At 43.0% G+C, this 23,152-nt stretch overlaps 1 protein-coding gene across 2 annotated transcripts; it reads left to right on the top strand.

The window, feature by feature from the left end:
* The first annotated feature begins 574 nt into the window (after nt 1-574).
* On the top strand, nt 575-9,930 carry Clec2d2l1 (C-type lectin domain family 2 member D2 like 1). 2 transcript variants are annotated; one of them, XM_039108382.2, is made up of 5 exons: nt 575-2,051; nt 6,844-6,975; nt 7,888-8,004; nt 8,681-8,787; nt 9,801-9,830. In XM_039108382.2, exons 1-4 carry the CDS (start codon nt 1,799-1,801, stop codon nt 8,779-8,781), a joined length of 603 nt encoding a protein of 200 aa, XP_038964310.1. In that variant the 5' UTR covers nt 575-1,798; the 3' UTR covers nt 8,782-8,787; nt 9,801-9,830. The 2 variants fall into 2 exon arrangements, with proteins under 2 accessions (XP_038964310.1, NP_001094489.2); NM_001101019.2 differs by having other exon boundaries at nt 1,859-2,051; nt 7,888-8,114; nt 9,801-9,930.
* The last annotated feature ends 13,222 nt before the right edge of the window (nt 9,931-23,152 follow it).

Raw genomic sequence — 23,152 nt, 5'->3', positions numbered from 1 at the left:
AAACGGAGAGAAGCCAGTTTCATGAAAGGAGCTGAACCTCACTTCTGCCTGCCACAGTGGGGTCTTTAAGATGGGCGGTGGCTTGAGTGGGTGGGACTGGGGAGCTCTGCAGGGCGTAGGAATGTATTTTTCTTTTTTTTTTTCAATTATTATTACTTTTTAATTTTTTTTTTAATTTTTTTTTTATTTTTTATTTTTTTATTAACTTGAGTATTTCTTATATACATTTCAAGTGTTATTCCCTTTCCCGGTTTCCGGGCAAAATCCCCCTCCCCCCTCCCCTTCCTTATGGGTGTTCCCCTCCCAACCCTCCCCCCATTGCCGCCCTCCCCCCATAGTCTAGTTCACTGGGGGTTCAGTCTTAGCAGGACCCAGGGCTTCCCCTTCCACTGGTGCTCTTACTAGGATATTCATTGCTACCTATGGGGTCAGAGTCCAGGGTCAGTCCATGTATAGTCTTTAGGTAGTGGCTTAGTCCCTGGAAGCTCTGGTTGCTTGACATTGTTGTACTTTTGGGGTCGCGAGCCCCTTCAAGCTCTTCCAGTTCGGAATGTATTTTTCTTATGTATTTTACTAGTATGGACTTTGTTACTTAAATGTGTTTGCGGGAAGTGCAACCAACAGCAAACTTCTCAGTATCCTCTTCCCAGGCAGTTGAATTTGCACTCCGCCTACTTTCAGAAAGTGCTATAAACTTGCACCCAACAAGCAGTGAGGCTGGGATTTACAGTGATCACTCAGAGTAATTAAAGTGCAGCAGCCATGGGGCAGAGGCAGGTGTTGTAGAGTGTTAAGTTTGAAGTTATCATCATCACCCGCCCCCCAAAGCCCCCTATCCGGGTACAGCAGTCTTACTGATTCCCTCAGGCTTTCCCTTCTAGAATTTCCTTTCAAGAATGACCGAGTTTTCCACTGGCTGGCTGCACTGGCCACATACTTGAATCTGAGTTTCCTGATTCTGCACAGGAAAAGGGCTCCTTTGAATAGGTTTCCAGATTCCTGGAAGATTCACTGGATGAACATGAACAGGCTCAGGTACATCCAGGCACCCAGCACACACCTAAAGTGCCCCTTGTCCAAACCCCACCTTCCTTTTCAGACTCGCACAGCAGGGGGTGTATTCCCCCCTTCCCCACACTTTCAAGTGTCAGAAATTCTCCCTCTGTTTAGGACACTGGTGTGTGGTATACTCTTTGTGGACTGAAATCACTCTTGTGGCCACAGTGAACAATCTTGGTCCTAGTGTTGGATATTGTATGATACACAGTTTTTTTCAGTGGGGGGGGGGGGGCTGAGATTTATCACACCTGCAAAGCTATCTACAGATTTAGTTCATAATAAATAATGAAAAAGAACATTGAAGATTTCTACTTAAAACTGCATTCTCTCCATTTTGAAAAATATATATTTTATTCTTTAACTCTCTTCCCCTTTAATTTAAGGAAACATGTATTTTTTTAATGTATATGGGTGCTTTTCCTGTATGTCTGTGTGCACTACGGCATGCCTGGTTTCCACAGAGGTGAGAAGAAAGTGTTGAATCCCCTGGAATCAGACTTAGACAATTGTGAGCCACCATGCATATGCTGGGAGTGAACCAAGTTCTCTCTCTATAAGGGCAGGAAGTGTCCTCCACTTCTGAGCCATGATTCCACCCCCAACTTAATATTTTTGTTTAGGAATAAAGTAGCAAATTTCTTGAAGCACAGAGTTCACAACTGTTGCTAGATCCAGGGCCTAGTGTCAGCCTGAGGATCTCAGGCCAAGCTCCTCCAGACTGGACAGCCTACCTGCTGTGATGGTTGGAAACACTGTTCTGGGAGGTAGGGGACAAGCTGAAGAGGAGGGAGATCTAACCATGTCTCCCTTGAATCCTAGGCCATACTCAATGTCGTCCAGTGCACACCTACAGGATGCTCCCCCACTCCTCTCCGGGACCCTTACACAGAATGAAGGACAGACCTCCTTGAGGCAGAGTAGCAGCTGTGGTCCGTCTGCTGCCTCTGCCTCTGAGTCATTGTCAGGTTACACCGAGTCAAGAATTCCTCACAGTAAGTCAGAGCTCCTGTTGTGGTGGGAAAACTGACAAAAGTAAAGATTTCCTTTGCTCCTCAGACTTTTCTATGGGCTAAAATGACAACCTGGTCCTCACAGCAGTGGCCAAGGTCCATAAAGCAACTGAATTCAGTGAAAGTCACTATATTTGCTGTCTGCCAACCAGGCTTTCTCAAAGCAGCACAACCTTTCTAACATTTCACTTCCTCTGACTAATACCCAAAGAGAAAGCTCATGAGTAATAAATAACTATTGTTTCTCAGATAAGCCAGGTGCTTCTGAGGGCTTAGGGTGTAGATGGCCACCAGAGGCCCTAAGAGAGCCCGTGACTAAGCAATAAACTACAAAACGGTGAAACTCTAAAATGGCGGCTTTTTCATCTCCTGCCAGTGGCGGCCTCTGCTGGTGAGGAAGTCCAACAGTTCAAAGCCAGAGTAGGAAGTGGTGTTCTGATTGACACACTAAAATTACAATCATGGGCTGGAGAGATGGCTCAGTGGTTAAGAGCCCCGAATGCTCTTCCAGAGGTCCTGAGTTCAATTCCCAGCAACCACATAGTGGCTCACAACCACCTGTAAAGAGATCCGATGTGCTCTTCTGGTGTCTCTGAAGACAGCTACAGTATACTTATATATAGTAAATATATAAATCTTTTTAAAAAATTAACGATCATGGTCTTTATTCATTGTGATGACTATTTTCAAAATCTTTTGGGCTGCCTTTAGACATAGTGTACATTATCGTAAGCAGGATGCATCCTACTGTGCCTTTGAACACCATATCTGATACCGCATTATAGAAAATAATATGTACTCCCTCTCTACTCCTCAAGCCCCTGGTAAGAGATATGTTTAGTTGCTTGTGTGTTTAAACACTGTTTACAATAGTCAGCACAAGGGACATACTAATGGGTTTCTCTGCTGATGACATAAGCCAACTCAAGCTGAATTAAAAGTAGAAACGTATATTTAATTCACAACAGCTCCAGGGCAAGTTTACTAGTCAAAGGGGACAAGACTGAAGAATTCCTGCCCAGGCTATGACAGGCAAGTTTTATGTATAGATTGTATGATGCATGATGCAGAACTAGAAATCACAATGAAACCACTCTTTAATAATATGAAGGGATTTAGAAATCTCCAAGATGTACTTCCTATAAGGTGCGCGAGGAGATCAGAGGAACACTCACAGGGGAAACTCCATTGCTCACAGCAACACATGGCTGAGAAATGCTGGTCAGGAAGTGAGCACATGAGAAGTTCTTATGCTGTCTTTAAATATGTTTTATAACTATTAAGAATGAATTGTGAGAGTTCTGTGTGGATCCAAATTCCAAAGGCCACACACAGTTCAGTGCTTAAAACCTTCTCGTCCGAAGTTGGTTTTCTTGGTTGTTAATGTAATAGAAGCTTCTTGGTGTTTTAGGCATGTGAAAATGAGCAAAATACAATAACTAAAATCAGTGGAAACTTTCTTAAAACTATAATCTGCACCTAGTAAAATTAATATACTTGGTATGCATTGCCATGAATTTTGAAAACATATAATCATGCATTCATCAGCAAAATACATAGAGTCTGGAGAGTTGGCTCAACCATTGAGAGCATTTATTGCTCCTGCAGAGGACTGTGCTTTCATTCCCAGCACCCATATGGTAGCTCACACACCCACCCCTAACTCCAATTCCAGGGATCCAACATACTTTTCTCAGCTCCACTAACACTAGTCATGCATGGAGTACACATACACACACACACATACATATATAGATACACACACACACACTGACTCATACACACTCATATCCGCATACATAGATACATATATACATACACACACACTAACAGACATACATACATACATACATACATACATACATACATACATACATATATACATGCAGGTCGAAAAAGCATTCTTACACATAAAATAAATAAGACTAAAACAATAACATTAAAAGTATATGCAGACTCCCTCCCCTACCCTGCTCTCCCCATTGTCTGTTGGAGACTCACTCACTGCTCCTCTGCTGCAGCCTTAAGTACTCACCTTTCCAGATGCCATACAGTGGATCCATGGAGCAGAGAATCCTGCCTCAGTTCCTCCATCTTGTCAGAGCAACCTCCTCTGCTCATCACTCACAGTGCAGTGCCTAGCAGTAGCCTGTCAGGAACGAGCACTGCGGGGAGATGCTGAGAGACCGTATCCACAGCACAGCTGACACAGAACTGTGCTCTGAATTCAGAATTTCTCAAGAATCTCACCAGCAAGTGTTATACAGAGAGGTTATGAAAGCTGGAAGGAAACTTCTAGAGAAGTGAGAGGAGGAAGCGAGTAGTGGCAGTTGGTGGTCTCTTCTCAAAGGAAACTGCAAAGGGGCCACATCCTGTAGCTCTCTGACCTCAGGTTTGCATAAGCTTGCTGGCTGGCTTAGTATACAGACATTTTGGGTTAGGGGCCTATGGGACATTTGTCTTGTTAAAGTGGCATGAGAAAGGGCACACACAGGCATGTGGTTGGAGTAGTTTCTTGTGTTGAGAGGTTTACCTTGTCATCAGCTTGAGCATATTTCAATGGTCACAAATGTGTCATTCATACAGGGACCCTTAAGCTGCTGCAAACAGTCACATAGAGATTTCTTGAAATTTAAATGCAGGCTGTCCTTTCCAGCGTGGGGACACGTGTGCAGGATGGGAGTGTACCATATTTTACACTGACAAACAGCTTTGTAGAAGCTGCACAATTTTGCCTCAGAAAAGTGTTAGATCTATTTCAACATCTACATCACCATCAATGTTTAACCATCTTGCTAGCACAGTGATTTTGCTCTTTTATCTAAGATGATTTTTGCCCAAGCCAAGTTCACAAACATTCTCCCTTACTTTTTTTAAAAAGTCAAATGACTTTACAATATTAAGCCGTGTACTTGGGTCATAAGTCCACAGAAGGACTGTAGTGGTCTTGAATCTTCCCTTTTTTAGCAGTCAGTCAGTAGGTTGTTTCAGGGGCACATACTGGAGCGATGTCACCCTTTCCCTGATTTTAAGATCATTCATCTGTTAAGTGTCTGTTGACAACACGTGTCTGACGTCATCCTGGAGTCCTGTTTTCTGCTGTGTTGTTTCAGTGCCTACTCTGTTGATAGCACCGGGCTGATTAGGCACTGAGATCTTTCTGATTTTGACCTTCTCCTTTTCACAATCATGTTTCATTATTCTATTGTCTTTTTAATTTTCACAGTACTTTTCGTATAACTTCGTGATACTACATTTTTTTCTGAAAGCAACCACTCCCCAGGAATGTGTTTCAAATATAAACTTGTTCAGGAATTGTTGACATATGAAGAATATGGAGTGTTCCCAGTTTTTTATGCATTTAGAGTTGCCTTGATTTCTTTCTCTTTTATTTTCATAATGTAAAATGAATGAGTGTTTAGCCTGCATAGGTATCTATGAATCGTGTGTATACCTAGTACCCACCAAGGTCATGAAAAGGTGTCAGATTTCCAGAATGTGAAATTACAGAGGTGTGAGAGTTGTTGTATGTGTGCTAGATTTGATCCCAGGTCCTCTGCAATAACAAGTTAACCACAAGTTAACAAGCTAACTCTTAACCACTGAGCCAAATTTCCTATCTATATTTCTTCATGAATGTAAATGTAGTCTTTCTATGCTGATTATGATCATCCCATTTTTATATTTGTAATTCTATGGGTTTTTTGTCATTACTATAAAAAGTGCTGTCAAAGATAATAATTTCCACTTGACAGGAAAAAATAACTGATTTTTCCAGTGCTGCCCCATCCTACAGCTTTATAAACTCATTTTTTACATCCAATAGTCTTTGGCAGATTGATTAGAATTCTTATATAGATGGAACCATGTCATGTGTGAGGAAAAAGAGTTTCACCTGTTTCTGAGAAGTGTAAAGCTTTTTTCATTCTTTAAGAAACTCCTTTCATGTACATGGCTGTTTGCTTGCATGTTTGTGCATCTCATGAATGCCAGGGGCCTATAGAAGCCAGAAGAGGCAATGGATCCCCTGAACTGGAACTGTGCAGTCTTTTTAGCTACCTTGTCACTTGTAGAACTTGAACCCGGTTTCTGTGGAAGAGGTGCAGCGATCTTCACAGCTGAGCCATTCTCCAGACATCTGACCCTATTTCTCTGTCCTGATGAGGACCTGGTGGCAAAAGTCTTCCTGGAGTAATGAGCAGACATCCGATTCTTGCTCCTAATCCCTGGGAAAACATTCAAAATTGCACCATTGAGAACTAAGCTGACCAAAGTTGGATTTACCCTTGTTTTTAATGGATAACTTTTGTAGGGTTGAGGAAGTTCCTTGCACTGCTATTTTTCACATAATCTTGCTGCGTTTGTTGAGGTATTTGTAGTTTCTCCTCTTTTCTGATTTTGTTAATATGACTAATAACATCAATGTTTATTTCTAATGTTTCCATAATTCCTTCTAACCAGGGTGCTTTTCATGGATCTACATCTGGAGTTTAGTTGTTTGCATTTCACTGGGATCTCCACTCCCTCTACTATTGAACTTTCACTATTCACCCAGTGTTCAGTCAGCAGAAGAGTCCCTGGCAGAAACTCTGTTTCCATCCTCTCTAGGCTTCTTTCTACCAGTGATATCCTTTGTAGACCAGGGCCTTCTAAAAGGATTGGTAGAAGCCTTCCAGGAATTTATAGGCAACTGTTAAGCAGGTTTTGTGGTGAATTTATTTTATAGTACTTAAGAAATTATTGAAATTCTCATTCTAATATTCCTATGTTACAGGTAAAGTGCGCCAAGGAAAGGGTCTCAGAAGCATCTTCCCTGAGTCTCGTGTTAAGCGTTACTGCTGCTATGGAGGAGTGATCACAGTCGTTGCTATAGCTATAGTTGTTCCTCTTTCTGTTACTTTGTCAGGTGAGTGACTCACTCTCCAAATCCTGCGTCCCTCTGTCCACATCCACATTGTCAGTTATACTCACTGAGCGCTGTGAGCCAGGCATTGTGGGAAGGGCTCCAGAGAAAGCACCTGGAAGTTCCTGTTCTCTGGGGACTTAGGTTCCAGCAGGAAGATGCAGTGAAGGAACAGCACAGGCTGTGGTGTGCACAGGAGGCCAGGCTCAGCCTCCCTGGGAAGCTGACATCCAGCAGAATCTAATCAGAGATGCAGGGGACATGGTACACCTGGGGGAACTGTGCAAGGCAGAGAATCACGAGAGGAAATCTCAAAAGTTGAGGAAGAGAAGAGTAATGTGGTCAAAAAGATACAGTGCCTCCCACCATGACCCACAGGTTTAGTAAAGAGGCTCAATTGCATTTTGAAAATATTAAATGCAAAGTTTCTGAAGTAATAAATTTATAGGGTTTTAGTACCACACTGTTCAGCATACTGTAATAAAATTTTGCACGGTCCTCTTATGTATGTGAATGATCCTTTAGTGCAACGCATCCACACTGTGTACACTACCCATGCAGAACTTCTCACTGTTATCCCAATTAGTAGGCTGGCTGTCAATAGTTGTCCATCCAGAGTGCCTGCTGCTGTAGCCATCCCTACTGTAGTAATCAGTCATCCAAAGCTCAGGAGTGAGGCTATTGTAGAAATGCACTTCCTGGGAGCCCTACTGTCAGTGAGCACCTGAGAGAGAATGGGACACAGGCCTGAGGTGGGAGACTTTAGACAAATGCCCATCATGCTCAGGAGAGGATTCCTAGAGATCATTTAGGAAAGTTACAATCAAATTCACACCTCACAATGGAGTTCAGGAGGGTACTTCAAAAATAGACAAAGCATGCAGGTTATAAATCTTTGTATTGTCTAAATTTTAGTAAAACAGATGGAACAAACCTCAATCAATAATACCTTCGCTGCCTCAATCAATAATACCTCCGCTGCCTCAATCAATAATACCTCTGCTGCTTGCCCGAGCAACTGGACTGAATATGGTAATAAATGTTTTTATTTTTCTGAATATACAAGTAACTGGACATTCAGCAAGGACTTCTGCGCGGCACAAGGGGCCGAGCTAGCACGATTTGACACCGAGGAGGAGCTGGTAAGAAGGGGGCAGGGATTGGTTTGTCTGTTCTGTTGCATATTGCTCTCCCTTGAGATAGAGAGGTTACCACTGAACCATGAGGAAGGATCCCATCCCACGCACATGGAGACACGGGACACGTGTGAGTGTGTGCCATTTGCTGATGCTTGACTCCTGACTGGAGCCCTGAGACATCCAGGAAACTTTCTCTCACACAGCGCTCACAGTCAGCTGGAAGGTCAGATCTGCCATTTTACTAGATACCGCATGGTCATGGGCGTTTTCCTCTAAGCTGACCCATGTTGTATACAGGAGACAACTGTTAATAACTGCAGTGGAAGGTCAACCCAGACCTCTCCTGGCCACACAGGAACATGTTGTTACATTGGGTACTTTAGTTCAAATGAGGGTCTTTAGAATTACAGATGTCAAGTGGATCCACTGACCACTGGTAACTAGTACAGCTCCTAATCTGTGCCCCTCAGTTCCTCCCTCCTGTTATCTCTAGAGGAAGCTGTGGAGAGATTCCAGGATCATCTGAAACAGAGACACATGCATTCTCGGCTTTTTGTGTTTTATGGCAGAATTTCCTAAAGAGATACAAAGGGAGTTCGGGTTACTGGATCGGTCTGCACAGAGAGTCATCAGAGCACCCTTGGAAGTGGACAGACAATACTCAGTATAACAACTTGTATGTTTCACAATTTTTTTTCTTCTACTGTGTTCATGTGTTGTGAGGTGGTGTGTGTGTGTGTGTGTGTGTGTGTGTGTGTGTGTGTGCATGTAATGGATATGAAGGATGAAAGTCAGTGTCACATACTGGGAAGGTAGAAAAGAATGAACTCTTGGGCTGGAAGTGTGCCCTGGATATAGGTTGTGTGCCTCATGCAATGGCCAATCCCTAGCAAACTCCACCTCCTGACAAATTTATATCAATTGGATCCTCTCCCATTTATTAGCCATCACCTTGAAGTATTTACAGATTATTATTTCACTCCAAATATTTATCACTACCATGGCATCAAGGTTAGACCCTGTATCACCTCTTGAAAATCTTTAGTCGATGATAACTTCACTTATATGCTGTACCCAGGCCTGCTGTTGGCCATCAAGGGCTCTAAAACACCAGGAAGCCGCTTCAGAACTGCAAACCTGAGAATTATCAGTGTTGTGTTTCATGGTTGTACCTGGTCACAGAAGCAGAGACTCCAGGGGCATTGAGAATCTCCCCTAAGGTCTTGTCATAAATGATCAATGGGGACAGCTATTGACTGTGAGCACAGTCATTTTGCACAGACCCATTTCACTGGAATAGTAAAACACAGACCCAGCCACCTCCATAAGACCTTTCAGCAATTTACTAAGTGGTGCATTTTCTTCCACTTTTATGCATCTGTAAAATAGCTTGAGAGAGCTCTCAAAATCACCCTTGTGAGGCCACACACTGCTGACATTCACATGAACATGACAGCCAACATTCTACACACATTACAGGGGTCAACATAGATGAGTGACAGAGGTGTCCTGATCAAGTCAACCTTGATGATGTATAAATTCCTAGGTTCAAAACTAGTGTATGGATGTCCAGTGGACTTGCTTCTGCTCCATATTATAAATAAGTGGAGAGGATGAGAGAGAGATGATTGCAGGAGTGAATGCAATGGCAGACTCTGCAGAAATCTTTTTCTTTTTCTTTTTTTTTAGGGTTCCCATCCGAGGAGATGGACAATGTGGCTTCCTGAGTGACCAGCTCAACATCAGCAGTAGCAGGGTCTATGTAGAAAGGCCTTGGATTTGTAGCAAGCCCAAAAAATACATCTCACAGTCCCAGTAGTTTTGTGTCCTGGGTAGAGAGTTTGTCCTAGCAATAATGAGGAACACAGAACTTGCTATCTACAGTTCCTACTTCCTTAATGATCTGTTGAAATCATTATTAAAATCAGTGACTAATGCATGGTGGCATCAAAGATGACAACACTCTCTGAGGTCTATTCATATGTGTGCTTGAGACAGGGGTTGGGGGATAGATGTTTGGAAGGTCAGGAAATTGAACAGAGGTGTGTAGCAATGGGGGATGGGGAACTTGGGGTAGCCAACAGAAAGTCCCATATGCCAGAAGCTCGAGGCTCCCAGGACCAATGGGATGAGATTAGCTGAAATACCCAACAAAGGGAAGAGAGAACCTGTGGAGACCATATCCAGAGGTTAGGCACAGCCCCGGGTTGAGGACCACCCATCCTTCTCAAAATTTTAATCCAGAATTATTCCTGTCTAAAAGAAATATAGGCACAAAGAGTGGAGCAGGTACTGAAGGAAAGGTCATTCAGAGGCTGCCCCACCTAGGGATCCATCCCATCTGCTGACACCAAACCTAGACACTATTGCTGCTGCCAATAAGTCCTTGATTACAAGAACCTGATATAGCTATCTCCTGAGAGGCTTTGCCATAGCCTGACCAATAAAGATGCAGATGCTTGCAGCCAATGATCGGACTGAGCACAGGGACCAGAATGGAGGAGTTAGGGGAAGAAATGAAGGAGGTAGAGTGTTTTGCAACCCATAAGAAAACAATAGTAACCAACCAAACCCCCCCCCCAGAGCTCCCAGGGACTAAACCACCAACCAAACAATACACATGGAAGGACCCATGGCTTCAGCTGCATATGTAGCAGAGGATGGCCTTATCTGGCATCAATGGAAAGGGAGGCCCTTGGCTCTGTGAAGGCTCAATGCCCCAGAATAGGGACATTCTAGGACCCTGAGGTGGGAGAGGATGGATGGGTGGGTGGGTGAACTCCCTCATAGATGCGGGATGGGGGATAGGATAGGGATATTCAGAGGGGAAATCGGGAAAGGGGATAACATTTGAAATGTAAATAAATAAGATAACCAATAAAAAATTTAAAATGGAATGGTTCTGAATTAAGTAGGTATTCAGGTATGACCTGGTACTCATATCTTAAACATAAACTAAATCACATCAGGATTAGTAACCTCTACTTTTTCTCTTTTTTCTTACTTTGACTTACATTTTGAATGCTATCACTCCTGGTCCCCACTCCCAGAGTTCCTCACCCCATACCCCTCCCCTTCACTTCTGAGGGTATCCTCTCCTCACCCTTACCCCCACCCCATATCCCTTCTGTCCCCACCCCACCCGACCCTGGTCATTCCCCTTCCCTAGGGAATCAGGTCTCTGCAGGTTATTAGGATGCAGGGATGGTGGACCTGTTTAGAAATTGTCCTTTGGAGCAAACCCCTCTGTGTTACCAGGAAATCAGCAGTTCAGTTCACTTGCAAACACTTCACAGATTTACCCATAGTCCAGTTCTGGATGGCAGCAGTCCTGGAGCGACCTAGCAGCCAGTCCTCAGCCAATTCGGCAGGAGTCAGCAGGTTGGGATAGGTTAAACTATAACCTATCCCAATTATCAATTATCTCTAGGTTTACCCTCTTCCAATTGTACTGTTTGAGTTTGCTTAGGGGTGGACACCCCAAGAATATTCCTGGAGTCAGGACCTCACTGTGAACTTCATCTCTTAGATTCTGTTTATCCCAATCTCTAGGCCTAGGGAAGCCTTCCAAATAGGGCCAGATGAAGTGACTTCTTTAAAAGCAGAAGAGATCGGGAGCTGAGGACTTTTCCTAAAAAAGAGTCAGACATAATTTTCTCAGGAAAAACCAAGTGAACCATAAAGCAGGGGCCGCCATGAATGCGATATGAGGAGACTAAACCCAACAGTGAGAGACAGAAGGACAGCGATTGCAGCAACTGCTCAGCTTCTCTGGAACTGTGTCAGACAGCTGTGCTCCCTCATGGCTTTCGTCCTTCCCAGTGGATATGGCTGTGCCAGTCCCCATTTTACCAGAAGTAGATTAACATTGTCAGAGTTTCACTGATTGGTATGTTAAACTTTGACTATTGTAGGTCTTAATATAGTATTTATCTTTTAAGACCCTTATGACTTTTATAAACCTCAAACTTTTTTCTTACTCATGGCAAAGCATTTTTTTTAACAAAGGAAGAGTAAAAAGTTACCTTGAAATCTGTCTTTTTCATATGAGCCCTGTCAGCAAAGCAAACTTGTCTATGAGTTTGCCTTTCTTACCTGGGAACCCAGGAGCTCTAAAAGGTGAGGCCTAATCTTCATATGAAATGCATGGACCAGACAGCTGCCATTAAACTGGTAAGGTACAGTTAACCACCAATATCACCTGAGATCTGAGAAGGATGAATTTGAACAGAAAGTATAAACCAAATGGCCTCTGTATTAATTCAATGACAGACTTAACTGCTTCCTGGACACTTACCCTAGGGTCCTCCTTAGCAATCTTGGTAATCTCAATAGAAGGAATGGCTTCTGTCTTCAGGGATCACACAGGACAGCATTAACTCTTTGACTGCCACACAACATTGCACGGCCATCTAGCTGCCCTGCTCTGAAGATCCCCGTGGGTGAGGAACCTGAGAGACTGGCCCACATTACAAGGGAAAGAGTGGCAGTCAAGTCTTCAGAATCCTGCTTGTCCACAATCTCAGTGGGTTCCTCCCGTGGGGGAGGCAAGGGGCAGTCTATTCAGTGATTAGCATTAATAATAACCCAAGAGGACTCATCTCTTTGATGGAGAATTTAGTGTTGCCTTTAGGAGTTGGTATTTTAAATGCCATATTTAGCAGATCTCTAAAAAGGTTTTAGGGCCAACTAATTAGTATATTTGATTTTAAATACATTTCATCTGTTTTGTGTTGCTTGCTTTATGATTATCCTTGTAAATAGGTATAGAAGACTGAATAAAGCTTCTCTCTGTGAATGAGTAAATTTTCATTTAGTATCATTACAAGTGTTGCTCCAAGTATTTTAAAGCATTTAATCAAAAAATAAAACATCGAATCATTCGTAAGATGATGTGATGGGGAAGTCCCACACCCGCGGATCCCGGACCGCAGCAGCTCCCTGCTCCCAAACCCCGTGGGAGAGAGACCTCACCACCTGATCAGGTGGGCACTCCTGAGGCTGCAGAGCGGAGGAGACCACCAACACTGCCCACCCCTGCCCACATCCCTGGCCCAAGAGGCAACTGTATAAGGCCTCTGGGTTCCCATAGAGGAGGGCCCGGGAGCGGCAGGACCCCTGCGCCTGAGACACTGCCGGAACCTGAAGGAAACAGACCGGATAAACAGTTCTCTGCAACCAAATCCCGTGGGAGGGAGAGCTGAACCTTCAGACAGGCGGACACGCCTGGGAAACCAGAAGAGACTGCACTCTGTGCACATCCAGGCGCCAGAGGAAAACACCAAACGTCATCTGAAACCCTGGTGCACGGAGGCTCCCGGAAGGAGCGGCACAGATTTTCCCGGTTGCTGCCACAGCGGAGAGGACTTAGGCAGTACCCCACGAGCAAACTTGAGCCTTGGAACCACAGGTAGGACCAAGTTTTCCCCTGCAAGAAACCTGCCTGGTGAACTCAAGACACAGGCCCACAGGAACAGCTGAAGACCTGTAGAGAGGAAAAACTACACGCCCGAAAGCAGAACACTCTGTCCCCATAACTGGCTGAAAGAAAACAGGAAAACAGGTCTACAGCACTCCTGACACACAGGTTATAGGACAGTCTAGCCACTGTCAGAAATAGCAGAACAAAGTAACACTAGAGATAATCTGATGGCGAGAGGCAAGCGCAGGAACCCAAGCAACAGAAACCAAGACTACATGGCATCATCGGAGCCCAATTCTCCCACCAAAGCAAACACGGAATATCCAAACACACCAGAAAAGCAAGATCTAGTTTCAAAATCATATTTGATCATGATGCTGGAGGACTTCAAGAAAGACATAAAGAACTCCCTTAGAGAACAAGTAGAAGCCTACAGAGAGGAATCGCAAAAATCCCTGAAAGAATTCCAGGAAAACACAATCAAACAGTTGAAGGAATTAAAAATGGAAATAGAAGCAATCAAGAAAGAACACATGGAAACAACCCTGGACATAGAAAATCAAAAGAAAAGACAAGGAGCTATAGATACAAGCTTCACCAACAGAATTCAAGAGATGGAAGAGAGAATCTCGGGAGCAGAAGATTCCATAGAAATCATTGACTCAACTGTCAAAGATAATGTAAAGCGGAAAAAGCTACTGGTCCAAAACATACAGGAAATCCAGGACTCAATGAGAAGATCAAACCTAAGGATAATAGGTATAGAAGAGAGTGAAGACTCCCAGCTCAAAGGACCAGTAAATATCTTCAACAAAATCATAGAAGAAAACTTCCCTAACCTAAAAAAAGAGATACCCATAGGCATACAAGAAGCCTACAGAACTCCAAATAGATTGGACCAGAAAAGAAACACCTCCCGTCACATAATTGTCAAAACACCAAACGCACAAAATAAAGAAAGAATATTATAAGCAGTAAGGGAAAAAGGTCAAGTAACATATAAAGGCAGACCTATCAGAATCACACCAGACTTTTCGCCAGAAACTATGAAGGCCAGAAGATCCTGGACAGATGTCATACAGACCCTAAGAGAACACAAATGCCAGCCCAGGTTACTGTATCCTGCAAAACTCTCAATTAACATAGATGGAGAAACCAAGATATTCCATGACAAAACCAAATTTACACAATATCTTTCTACAAGTCCAGCACTACAAAGGATAATAAAGGGTAAAGCCCAACATAAGGAGGCAAGCTATACCCTAGAAGCAAGAAACTAATCATCTTGGCAACAAAACAAAGAGAATGAAAGCACACAAACATAACCTCACTTCCAAATATGAATATAACGGGAAGCAGTAATCACTATTCCTTAATATCTCTCAATATCAATGGCCTCAACTCCCCAATAAAAAGACATAGATTAACAAACTGGATACGCAACGAGGACCCTGCATTCTGCTGCCTACAGGAAACACACCTCAGAGACAAAGACAGACATTACCTCAGAGTGAAAGGCTGGAAAACAATTTTCCAAGCAAATGGTCAGAAGAAACAAGCTGGAGTAGCCATTCTAATATCTAATAAAATCAATTTTCAACTAAAAGTCATCAAAAAAGATAAGGAAGGACACTTCATGTTCATCAAAGGAAAAATCCACCAAGATGAACTCTCAATCCTAAATATCTATGCCCCAAATACAAGGGCACCTACATATGTAAAAGAAACCTTACTAAAGCTCAAAACACACATTGCACCTCACACAATAATAGTGGGAGATTTCAACACCCCACTCTCATCAATGGACAGATCATGGAAACAGAAATTAAACAGAGATGTAGACAGACTAAGAGAAGTCATGAGCCAAATGGACTTAACGGATATTTATAGAACATTCTACCCTAAAGCAAAAGGATATACCTTCTTCTCAGCTCCTCATGGTACTTTCTCCAAAATTGACCATATAATTGGTCAAAAAACGGGCCTCAACAGGTACAGAAAGATAGAAATAATCCCATGCGTGCTATCGGACCACCACGGCCTAAAACTGGTCTTCAATAACAATAAGGGAAGAATGCCCACATATACGTGGAAATTGAACAATGCTCTACTCAATGATAACCTGGTCAAGGAAGAAATAAAGAAAGAAATTAAAAACTTTTTAGAATTTAATGAAAATGAAGGTACAACATACCCAAACTTATGGGACACAATGAAAGCTGTGCTAAGAGGAAAACTCATAGCGCTGAGTGCCTGCAGAAAGAAACAGGAAAGAGCATATGTCAGTAGCTTGACAGCACACCTAAAAGCTCTAGAACAAAAAGAAGCAAATACACCCAGGAGGAGTAGAAGGCAGGAAATAATCAAACTCAGAGCTGAAATCAACCAAGTAGAAACAAAAAGGACCATAGAAAGAATCAACAGAACCAAAAGTTGGTTCTTTGAGAAAATCAACAAGATAGATAAACCCTTAGCCAGACTAACGAGAGGACACAGAGAGTGCGTCCAAATTAACAAAATCAGAAATGAAAAGGGAGACATAACTACAGATTCAGAGGAAATTCAAAAAATCATCAGATCTTACTATAAAAACCTATATTCAACAAAACTTGAAAATCTTCAGTAAATGGACAATTTCCTAGACAGATACCAGGTATCGAAGTTAAATCAGGAACAGATAAACCAGTTAAACAACCCCATAACTCCTAAGGAAATAGAAGCAGTCATTAAAGGTCTCCCAACCAAAAAGAGCCCAGGTCCAGACGGGTTTAGTGCAGAATTCTATCAAACCTTCATAGAAGACCTCATACCAATATTATCCAAACTATTCCACAAAATTGAAACAGATGGAGCCCTACCGAATTCCTTCTATGAAGCCACAATTACTCTTATACCTAAACCACACAAAGACCCAACAAAGAAAGAGAACTTCAGACCAATTTCCCTTATGAATATCGACGCAAAAATACTCAACAAAATTCTGGCAAACCGAATTCAAGAGCACATCAAAACAATCATCCACCATGATCAAGTAGGCTTCATCCCAGGCATGCAGGGATGGTTTAATATAAGGAAAACCATCAACGTGATCCATCATATAAACAAACTGAAAGAACAGAACCACATGATCATTTCATTAGATGCTGAGAAAGCATTTGACAAAATTCAACACCCCTTCATGATAAAAGTCCTGGAAAGAATAGGTATTCAAGGCCCATACCTAAACATAGTAAAAGCCATATACAGCAAACCAGTTGCTAACATTAAACTAAATGGAGAGAAACTTGAAGCAATCCCACTAAAATCAGGGACTAGACAAGGCTGCCCACTCTCTCCCTACTTATTCAATATAGTTCTTGAAGTTCTAGCCAGAGCAATCAGACAACAAAAGGAGATCAAGGGGATACAGATCGGAAAAGAAGAGGTCAAAATATCACTATTTGCAGACGACATGATAGTATATTTAAGTGATCCCAAAAGTTCCACCAGAGAACTACTAAAGCTGATAAACAACTTCAGCAAAGTGGCTGGGTATAAAATTAACTCAAATAAATCAGTTGCCTTCCTCTATACAAAAGAGAAACAAGCCGAGAAAGAAATTAGGGAAACGACACCCTTCATAATAGACCCAAATAATATAAAGTACCTCGGTGTGACTTTAACCAAGCAAGTAAAAGATCTGTACAATAAGAACTTCAAGACACTGAGGAAAGAAATTGAAGAAGACCTCAGAAGATGGAAAGATCTCCCATGCTCATGGATTGGCAGGATTAATATAGTAAAAATGGCCATTTTACCAAAAGCAATCTACAGATTCAATGCAATCCCCATCAAAATACCAATCCAATTCTTCAAAGAGTTAGACAGAACAATTTGCAAATTCATCTGGAATAACAAAAAACCCAGGATAGCTAAAGCTATCCTCAACAATAAGAGGACTTCAGGGGGAATCACTATCCCTGAACTCAAGCAGTATTACAGAGCAATAGTGATAAAAACTGCATGGTATTGGTACAGAGACAGACAGATAGACCAATGGAATAGAATTGAAGACCCAGAAATGAACCCACACACCTATGGTCACTTGATTTTTGACAAAGGAGCCAAAACCATCCAATGGAAAAAAGATAGCATTTTCAGCAAATGGTGCTGGTTCAACTGGAGGGCAACATGTAGAAGAATGCAGATCGATCCATGCTTATCACCCTGTACAAAGCTTAAGTCCAAGTGGATCAAGGACCTCCACATCAAACCAGACACACTCAAACTAATAGAAGAAAAACTAGGGAAGCATCTGGAACACATGGGCACTGGAAAAAATTTCCTGAACAAAACACCAATGGCTTATGCTCTAAGATCAAGAATCGACAAATGGGATCTCATAAAACTGCAAAGCTTCTGTAAGGCAAAGGACACTGTGGTTAGGACAAAACGACAACCAACAGATTGGGAAAAGATCTTTACCAATCCTATAACAGACAGAGGCCTTATATCCAAAATATACAAAGAACTCAAGAAGTTAGACCGCAGGGAAACAAATAACCCTATTAAAAAATGGGGTTCAGAGCTGAACAAAGAATTCACAGCTGAGGAATGCCGAATGGCTGAGAAACACCTAAAGAAATGTTCAACATCTTTAGTCATAAGGGAAATGCAAATCAAAACAACCCTGAGATTTCACCTCACACCAGTGAGAATGGCTAAGATCAAAAACTCAGGTGACAGCAGATGCTGGCGAGGATGTGGAGAAAGAGGAACACTCCTCCATTGTTGGGGGGATTGCATACTGGTAAAACCATTCTGGAAATCAGTCTGGAGGTTCCTCAGAAAATTGGACATTGAACTGCCTGAGGATCCAGCCATACCTCTCTTGGGCATATACCCAAAAGATGCCTCAACATATAAAAGAGACACGTGCTCCACTATGTTCATCGCAGCCTTATTTATAATAGCCAGAAACTGGAAAGAACCCAGATGCCCTTCAACAGAGGAATGGATACAGAAAATGTGGTACATCTACACAATGGAATATTACTCAGCTATCAAAAACAACGAGTTTATGAAATTCGTAGGCAAATGGTTGGAACTGGAAAATATCATCCTGAGTGAGCTAACCCACTCACAGAAAGACATACATGGTATGCAGTCATTGATAAGTGGCTATTAGCCCAAATGCTTGAATTACCCTAGATCCCTAGAACAAAGGAAACTCAAGACGGATGATCAAAATGTGAATGCTTCACTCCTTCTTTAAATGAGGAAAAAGAATACCCTTGGCAGGGAAGGGAGAGGCAAAGATTAAAACAGAGACTGAAGGAACACCCATTCAGAGCCTGCCCCACAGGTGGCCCATACACATACAGCCACCCAATTAGACAAGATGGATGAAGCAAAGAAGTGCAGACCGACAGGAGCCGGATGTAGATCGCTCCTGAGAGACACAGCCAGAATACAGCAAATACAGAGGCGAATGCCAGCAGCAAACCACTGAACTGAGAATAGGTCCCCCGTTGAAGGAATCAGAGAAAGAACTGGAAGAGCTTGAAGGTGCTCGAGACCCCAAAAGTACAACAATGTCAAGCAACCAGAGCTTCCAGGGACTAAGCCACTACCTAAAGACTATACATGGACTGACCCTGGACTCTGTCCCCATAGGTAGCAATGAATATCCTAGTAAGAGCACCAGTGGAAGGGGAAGCCCTGGGTCCTGCTAAGACTGAACCCCCAGTGAACTAGACTATGCGGGGAGGGTGGCAATGGGGGGAGGTTTGGGAGGGGAACACCCACAAGGAAGGGGAGGGGGGGAGGGTGATGTCTGTCCGGAAACCGGGAAAGGGAATAACACTTGAAATGTATATAAGAAATACTCAAGATAATAAAAAAAAAAAAAAGAAAAAAAAAAAAAGATGATGTGATGGTTTGCACATGCTTGGCCCAGGGGATGGCACTATTAGTTGGAGTTGGTGTATCACTGTGAGGGTGGGCTTGGAGATGCTCCTAGCTGCCTGAGGATGCTCAGTCTATTCCTGGCTTCCTTCAGGTGAAGATATAGAATTCAGCTCCCCCTGCACCATGCCTGCCTGGATGCAGGGATGCTGCCATGTTCCCTCCTTGATGATAATGGACTGAATCTCTGAACCTGTAAGCCAGCCCCAATTAAATGTTGTCCCTTTTAAAACTTACAGTGCTCATGTGTCTGTTCATGACAAATGACCACTAATTTATATGTCTTGGTTATTTTTTCATACAAACGTGTAGCTTTTGTAAGACTAGTATTTAAGCTTTGATCAGCATTTCTAGGCTGACATTAGTTCTTAGAAACTTTGAACTTGACTTACAGTAGTGGTTTCAGACTATCAGTGCTGTAGGCCTAACAGAAGAATCTAACAGGAAGCACAGTAGCCATTGATGGATGCCCCATCTATATCCAGTAGTAAGAGCCTGTCCCTAACTTTAGCACAGATTGCTACCAACAGTCAGCATCTGCATTCCAGCCTGTCTGGGCTTTTAGCTATTACACAGCTCTGTAGAGCCAGCATCAGGCTTCTAGATACTGCAGAAACCACAGCCTTTGCTCCAAGTGTGCAAGATTCTGTAAGATGTGGCCTTTGCTCTGGAGGGCCCAGCATTTCTCAAATCTTCATTCCCTTTTCAGACTTGCTTGCTTATGTATGTATGTATGTATGTATGTATGTATGTATGTATGTATGTATGTATGTGTGTATGTACGTATGTATGTATGTATGTATGTATGTATGTATGTATGCATGTATGTATTTCTTATCTTTCTCCTGTTTTCTGTGGAGTTCCTTTTTAGACATTCTTATTTAAACCCCTAGCTCTCTAAGGACCTTTAAAACCGTTAAGATCAGCAGCTCATGTGAGCAAATCACATGCATAATTTTAGTCACCTAAGGCTACCTAGACACCATTTCATGGAACAGTTTGGCGTTGTCGGCAGCAACAGTTGTTTTTCTTGAGTAAAAATAACAAAGAGGAAGTAACTCAAGCAGTGGAGGGAGAAGGTTGTATGTCACAATGACTGACTTCAGTAGGGCCTGTGCTTTACCAAAAAGAAAGCATCTCCAGTTTTTCTTGCTTGTAGTTGTGGCCCTAACTCTCTAGCTTTTTTAAAATGTGTATTATTTATTTATTTCTTCTTTATTATTGGTCATTTTTAAATTTCAGCTTTCCTGCTTTCCCCTCGAAAAACCCTCTATCCTATCCCCCTGCCTCTTCTTCTATGAGGGTGTTTTTCCTCCCCAACCACACACCCCTTAACACCTCCCTGCCCTGACATTCACCTACACTGGGGGGTTCAGCCTTGGCAGGACCAAGGGTTTCTCCTCCCACTGGTGGCCAACAAGGCCATCCTCTGCTACATATGCAGCTAGAGTCATGGATCTGTTCAAGTGTACCCTTTGGGTGTGCTTTGGCTCCTGGGAGCTATGGTTAGTTGGTATTGTTGTTGTTATGTGGTTGCGAGCCCCTTCAGCTTCTTCAATCCTCTCTCTAACTACTCCAATGGGGACCTTGGCCTCAGTTCAATGGTTGGCTGCTGGCATTCACCTCTGCATTTGTCATGCTCTGGCAGATCTTCTCAGGAGACAGGTGGATCAGGTTCCTGTCAGCATGCACTTCTTGGCATCTACAATATTGTCTGGGTTTGGTTGCTGTATATGGGACGCATCCCCAGGTAGGGCAGTCTCTGGATGGCCTTTCAGACTCTGCTCCACACTTTGTCTCCATATTTCCTCCCGTGAGTATTTCTCTTCCCCTCTCTAAGAAGGTCTAAAGCATTCATACTTTGGACTTTCTTCCTCTTGAACTTCATGTGGTTTGTGAATTGTATGTTGGGTATTCCGTTCTTTGGGTTAATATCCTCTTATCAGTGAGTGCACACCATGTGTGTTGTTTTGTGACTGGGTTACCTCACTCAGGATGATATTTTCAAGTTCCATCCATTTGCCTAAGAATTTCATGAAGTCATAGTTTTTACTAGCTGAGTAGTATTCCATTGTGTAGATGTGCCACATTTTCTGTATCCATTCCTCTGTTGAAAGGCATCTGGCTTCTTTCCAGCTTCTGGCTATTATAAATAAGGCTGCTATGAACACAGTGGAGCACGTGTCCTTGTTTTATGTTGGAGTAGCTTTTAGGTATATGCTCAGGAATGGTATAGCTGGGTCCTCAGGTAGTGGAATGTCCAGTTTTCTCCCACACCTCTGCTGCTCCACACCCTGCACTCGACCTTCGGATTTCTGCTCTGGCTTCTGCCCTAGTCCCTTAGTGTGATGACCTCTTTCACCTGGTGCATTTTCTCCCTTCGCCATTGCTGCTGAGGCCACACCGGAATCTCTATTTCTTTGTCCCCCCTTCCCTCCTCATCATGTTCTTTCCCTTCTTTTGAAAATATTGGTTGAACCTTCCTTGTCCTAGTTTGCCTTCTACAGGTCTGAGAAAACACCAGGACCAAATACAAGTTGGGTTATGTGACCTAATCACACTCCCTCACTGAGGAACTGAGGGCAGGAACTCCAGGCAGGAACCGGGAGGCCCTGACAGAACTCTGCTTCCAACCTTGCTGCCCAAAACTTTCTTCTCAGTGTGCTTTCTTATTCTTTCCATGGTCACCGGGCCTGGGATAAAACCTCACCCAGTGTGCTAGTCACAGCCCACGCCGTCATCTAACATCTTTCAAGAAAGGACCCTAGCAGCCAGGCCTGCAGCACATTTTAAAGGGGACATTTTCTTAATTGATGTTCCTTCCCCTCCTCCCCTCCCCCCAGGTAACTGTAGCTTGTGTGAAGGTGACAAAAACTGACCAGCAAAATTAACCACTTATCCACTTGACCCACAAAGAAAACACTAGTAAGTCATAATATTCCCTTCTTGTTAGTCTCCAAGATTTTATGTTAATATGAATTCCACAACAGAAAACATAGTAAAACTTTAGAATCCCACAGTCTTAACACTTTTTCAGCACTTTAAGAGTCTAAGTAAAAGTCTACTGTCTCTTTAAAAGTCTAAGGCCTCTCAACTGTTGGCCTCTATAAAATCCTGAACCCTTCTAAAGCACCAGGACACAGGTTCCCCCAACACCTTTCTAGTTTCTTTGGCTCTTTTCTTGAGGACTCTCACCGTTCAGCTGGGAGAGCAAGTCTTCCTGTCTATGGGGGTCATTGTTTGTGGGCTGGCTGACCCAGGTCCCCTCTGTTGTTGATGATTAGCCAGGTGGTCAATGTTTCCCCCTAGTGGTCAGACCTCCCCATGACTTTACTAAAGTCTGTCCAGTAGTGGGCAGGCAGCCAGCAGGACCCCAGTATAGCAGGGGCTTCTTCTGAGGGCTGATAGAGGCCAGAGCTGTTAGTGGTTCATGCAACCCTGCAGTTTCAAGATCTTCTTCCTTTTCAAAGGCAACCTAGAGACCAAAGCTAAAGTTTCTTCCTTCCTAAGGGTAAAGAATGCCGTGCACTCTGCACATGCCCTTCCAGTGTGTAAGCCCGCCTGATGCTTCTACTACATGGCTGTAGTGGATCCTGTTGAATCGACATGGGTGAATGAATGCAGGTCCAAGACCCTCAATGCACATCCATGGGGTCTTTTATGCTCTGGGATA

The sequence above is a fragment of the Rattus norvegicus genome, chromosome 4 (genome assembly GCF_036323735.1).
Source record: "Rattus norvegicus strain BN/NHsdMcwi chromosome 4, GRCr8, whole genome shotgun sequence".
Classification (NCBI taxonomy): domain Eukaryota; kingdom Metazoa; phylum Chordata; class Mammalia; order Rodentia; family Muridae; genus Rattus; species Rattus norvegicus.
Note: the sequence above shows the minus strand (reverse complement) of the source record. Positions and strands in the feature narration are given on the sequence as shown.

Coding starts and splice junctions, on each gene's coding strand:
- Clec2d2l1 (NM_001101019.2), top strand. CDS start 1,859: ATGTCTCCCTTGAATCCTAGGCCATACTCAATGTCGTCCAGTGCACAC. Junction 2,052..6,843: donor CGAGTCAAGAATTCCTCACA/GTAAGTCAGAGC, acceptor CCTATGTTACAG/GTAAAGTGCGCCAAGGAAAG. Junction 8,788..9,800: donor AATACTCAGTATAACAACTT/GTATGTTTCACA, acceptor CTTTTTTTTTAG/GGTTCCCATCCGAGGAGATG.